At 59.5% G+C, this 2,914-nt stretch overlaps 1 protein-coding gene across 1 annotated transcript; it reads left to right on the forward strand.

The window, feature by feature from the left end:
• Positions 1-443: 443 nt before the first annotated feature.
• On the forward strand, positions 444-2,500 carry SNRNP27 (small nuclear ribonucleoprotein U4/U6.U5 subunit 27). Its single transcript, XM_018088588.3, has 5 exons — positions 444-694; positions 1,194-1,303; positions 1,426-1,505; positions 1,602-1,666; positions 2,199-2,500. Exons 1-5 carry the CDS (start codon positions 444-446, stop codon positions 2,251-2,253), a joined length of 561 nt encoding a protein of 186 aa, XP_017944077.3. The 3' UTR covers positions 2,254-2,500.
• The last annotated feature ends 414 nt before the right edge of the window (positions 2,501-2,914 follow it).

Here is a 2,914-nt window from a genome sequence, read left to right on the forward strand (position 1 = left end):
GGGGCCTGGGGCAGCCCAGGGTTGGAGGGGTCCGGGGGCTCCCCAAAAAACCCTCCAGGGCAGGGGCGGCGGTGAGGCCTCGGCTCCTCGCTCTGGGCAGAGCAGACTCCCTCCCTCCTCATATGCTTTCTCCTCCTCTTCTTCCTCCTTCTTTATTTTTCCTTCTCCTCTTCTCTTCCTCCTCCTCTTCTCTCCCTTCTCCTCCTCTTCCTCTCCTCCTCCTCCAGACCCCCTCTCCCCTCCTCAGCTTTTTGGGGCCCATCACCCAACAGCTCATCCCCCCAGTCCCGGGTGATTCCCCCCTCCCAAGTGGAGGCTTTTCCTGCTGCTCTTCCCACTCCTAGGGGTGCCCGTGGGGGTCCCTGAGCCCAGGACTGTGCTGGGGGGGTCAGGGAGGGCTGAGAGGGGCTGTCCCAGGGGGCTGGGACATGGGACATGGGGACATGTGGGGTCCCTGGGCCTGGGGGTCGGGGAGGGGCTGTCCCAGGGTCTGTGCTCGGGAGCCGGGATTTTCTGTCCGGGTTTCCTTTGGGAGGCGGGCAGGGAAGCAGGAGCTGACCCTTCCCTGGGCAGAGCGCCGGCGCTCGCGCTCCACGTCCCGGGACAGGGACAGGCGGCGGCGGGAGCGATCCCGGTCCCGGGACAGGGACAGGAGGAGGAGCCGGTCCCGCTCCCCGCACCGGAGACGATCCAGGTGAGGGCTGGGACATCCAGGTGAGGGCAAAGGCAATTCAGGTGAGGGCTGGGACATCCAGGTGAGGGCAGGGACATCCAGGTGAGGGCAGGGACCATCCAGGTGAGGGCAAAGGCAATTCAGGTGAGGGCAGGGACATTCAGGTGAGGGCAGAGGCAATCCAGGTGAAGGCAGGGACATTCAGGTGAGGGCAAAGGCAATTCAGGTGAGGGCAGGGACATCCAGGTGAGGGCAGGGACCATCCAGGTGAGGGCAGAGGCAATCCAGGTGAGGGCAGGGATCATCCAGGTGAGGGGAGAGACATCCAGATGAAGATGGGAGTGATCCAGGTGAGGGTGGGGATGATCCACATGAGGGTGGGGACCATCCAGGCCAGACAGGGACACCAGTGTGGGGTGGGGACAGCCAGGTGAGGGCTGTTGGGTGACATGGGGACAGTGGGAGCTCCAGGTGGGAAATCCAGGTGGGAATTGCAGCCCCACCCCGTGTGCCCCAGCAGGTCCCCACGCCGGCACCGCTCCAGCTCCTCGTCACCAGTGCGGCCCAAGGAACGCCGGGATGAGGAGAAGAAGGAGCTCAAGGACTCCAAGAAGGAGAGACAGATCACAGGTGAGGGGGGGATTTTCCTCCTGAAACACTCCCACATCCCCTGCGAGACCAGCCCAGGGATACCGGGATTTTTGGGAATCCAAACATCCGTGTTTGCCCAATCCCTGATTTCATTCTCTCAGAGGAGGATCTGCAGGGCAAGACGGAGGAGGAGATCGAGATGATGAAGATGATGGGCTTTGCCTCCTTCGACACCACCAAGGTGAGTGGGGGGCCCGAGGCCACTCCCGTGGGCTCTGCAGTGTCACCCGTCCTGTTTGGGGACAATCCATGGGATTTGGGGAATGTTTCTCCTCAGGGGAAGAAGGTGGACGGTGCTGCCAATGCCTACGCCATCAATGTGTCCCAGAAGAGGAAGTACAGGTGTGTCCCACCTTTTTTTGGGATAGAGAAAGGATTTGTTTGGTGAGGTAACTGTGGCCGCTGCCCTTGGGGTGATCTGGCTTCCAAGCCTTGGGAAAATGGGAATTCTGTGAGGTTTAGAGGTGAAAACAGAGGTGAGAGGCATCTGGATCCCCCTGGGAATGGGGAAATCAGGGGGGGTGGGTGAGGAGCATGTTGGGAACGGGTGGGATGTGCCCAGTGTGGGCTGAGTGGGACTGGAGCAGTGGGAAGCAATGCTATTTACCTGGTTTATTCCCAAAGAACACCCAATTTATCAGTTCTGATCCCTTTTTGATGGGAGTTTGAGGGTAGAGCCAGGCTGTGCTGCCAGGATCCTCACACAGCCCTACCTCTGGAGCAGCTCCTCACTGGGAGCCTTCCTGTTTTTGGTCAAATCCATGAGGAATGGGGGTTCCCTGTAGCTGTCAAGCCCTGTTCCCAGCCTCCCCAGGGTGTTTTTGTCCCGATTTCCCCGGATCCAGGGGCTAACTCTGGCTCCATCCCGGCCCAGGCAGTACATGAACAGAAAAGGAGGATTCAACAGGCCCCTGGATTTCATCGCCTGACTGGGGGACACGGCCCCCACTGCGGAAGGATTTTGCTTCCCTGGAGGGATCTGGTGCCGGATTCCAGCGGAATTTGGGTTATTCCCAACAAACCCCACGGCCGGAGCTGCCCCAAGTCACCATTTCCCAGACTTTTGGTATTATTTTTGTACAAAGAGGTCAGTTCCTGGCCGGGATTTTGCTGTGTGTTCCCTAGTTTTGCTTTGTTTCCCTGTTAATAAAACCCCGGATCTGTTTTTTCCTTTAATTTTTATCATTCAGGGATGAGGAGAGGTCACTGCAAACCTCTGGATTTACACAGAAAAATGCAAAATTTAAACCCAATTCCCCCTCACACAAATCCTTGGGAATTAATACAAATCAGTTGAATCCCGAGGGGCCCCATTTGAGCCCTGGGCTCAAACTGGAGTTCCTGGAGGCAGGAGGGGCTCTTTCCCATCACCTGCCCCCCTGGGGGAGCTGTGGGATCTGGGTGCTCCCAGTTTGGGGCGGTTTTGGGTGCTTGGAGCCCTGTCTGGGGTGGGGGTGCCCTGCCCCGGGGGGGTCCCTGGGTGGTTCCTGATCTGGGGGGGCCCTGCCTTGGGTAAGGGGGGGGCCCAACATGCTCCCTGCTGTGGGATGGAGGGGAGGCCCTGCCTGGGATGTCACTGCCCTGGGGGTC

The sequence above is a fragment of the Manacus vitellinus genome, unplaced genomic scaffold (assembly GCF_001715985.3).
Source record: "Manacus vitellinus isolate BGI_N305 unplaced genomic scaffold, ASM171598v3 scaffold_105_pilon, whole genome shotgun sequence".
In the NCBI taxonomy this organism is placed as follows: domain Eukaryota; kingdom Metazoa; phylum Chordata; class Aves; order Passeriformes; family Pipridae; genus Manacus; species Manacus vitellinus.

What these genes read in the sequence shown, in the direction of transcription:
- SNRNP27 (XM_018088588.3), top strand. Translation starts at nt 444, where the DNA reads ATGTGGGGTCCCTGGGCCTGGGGGTCGGGGAGGGGCTGTCCCAGGGTC. An exon ending in CCGCACCGGAGACGATCCAG is followed by an intron (nt 695 to 1,193) that starts GTGAGGGCTGGG and finishes GTGCCCCAGCAG; the next exon opens with GTCCCCACGCCGGCACCGCT. An exon ending in GAAGGAGAGACAGATCACAG is followed by an intron (nt 1,304 to 1,425) that starts GTGAGGGGGGGA and finishes TCATTCTCTCAG; the next exon opens with AGGAGGATCTGCAGGGCAAG.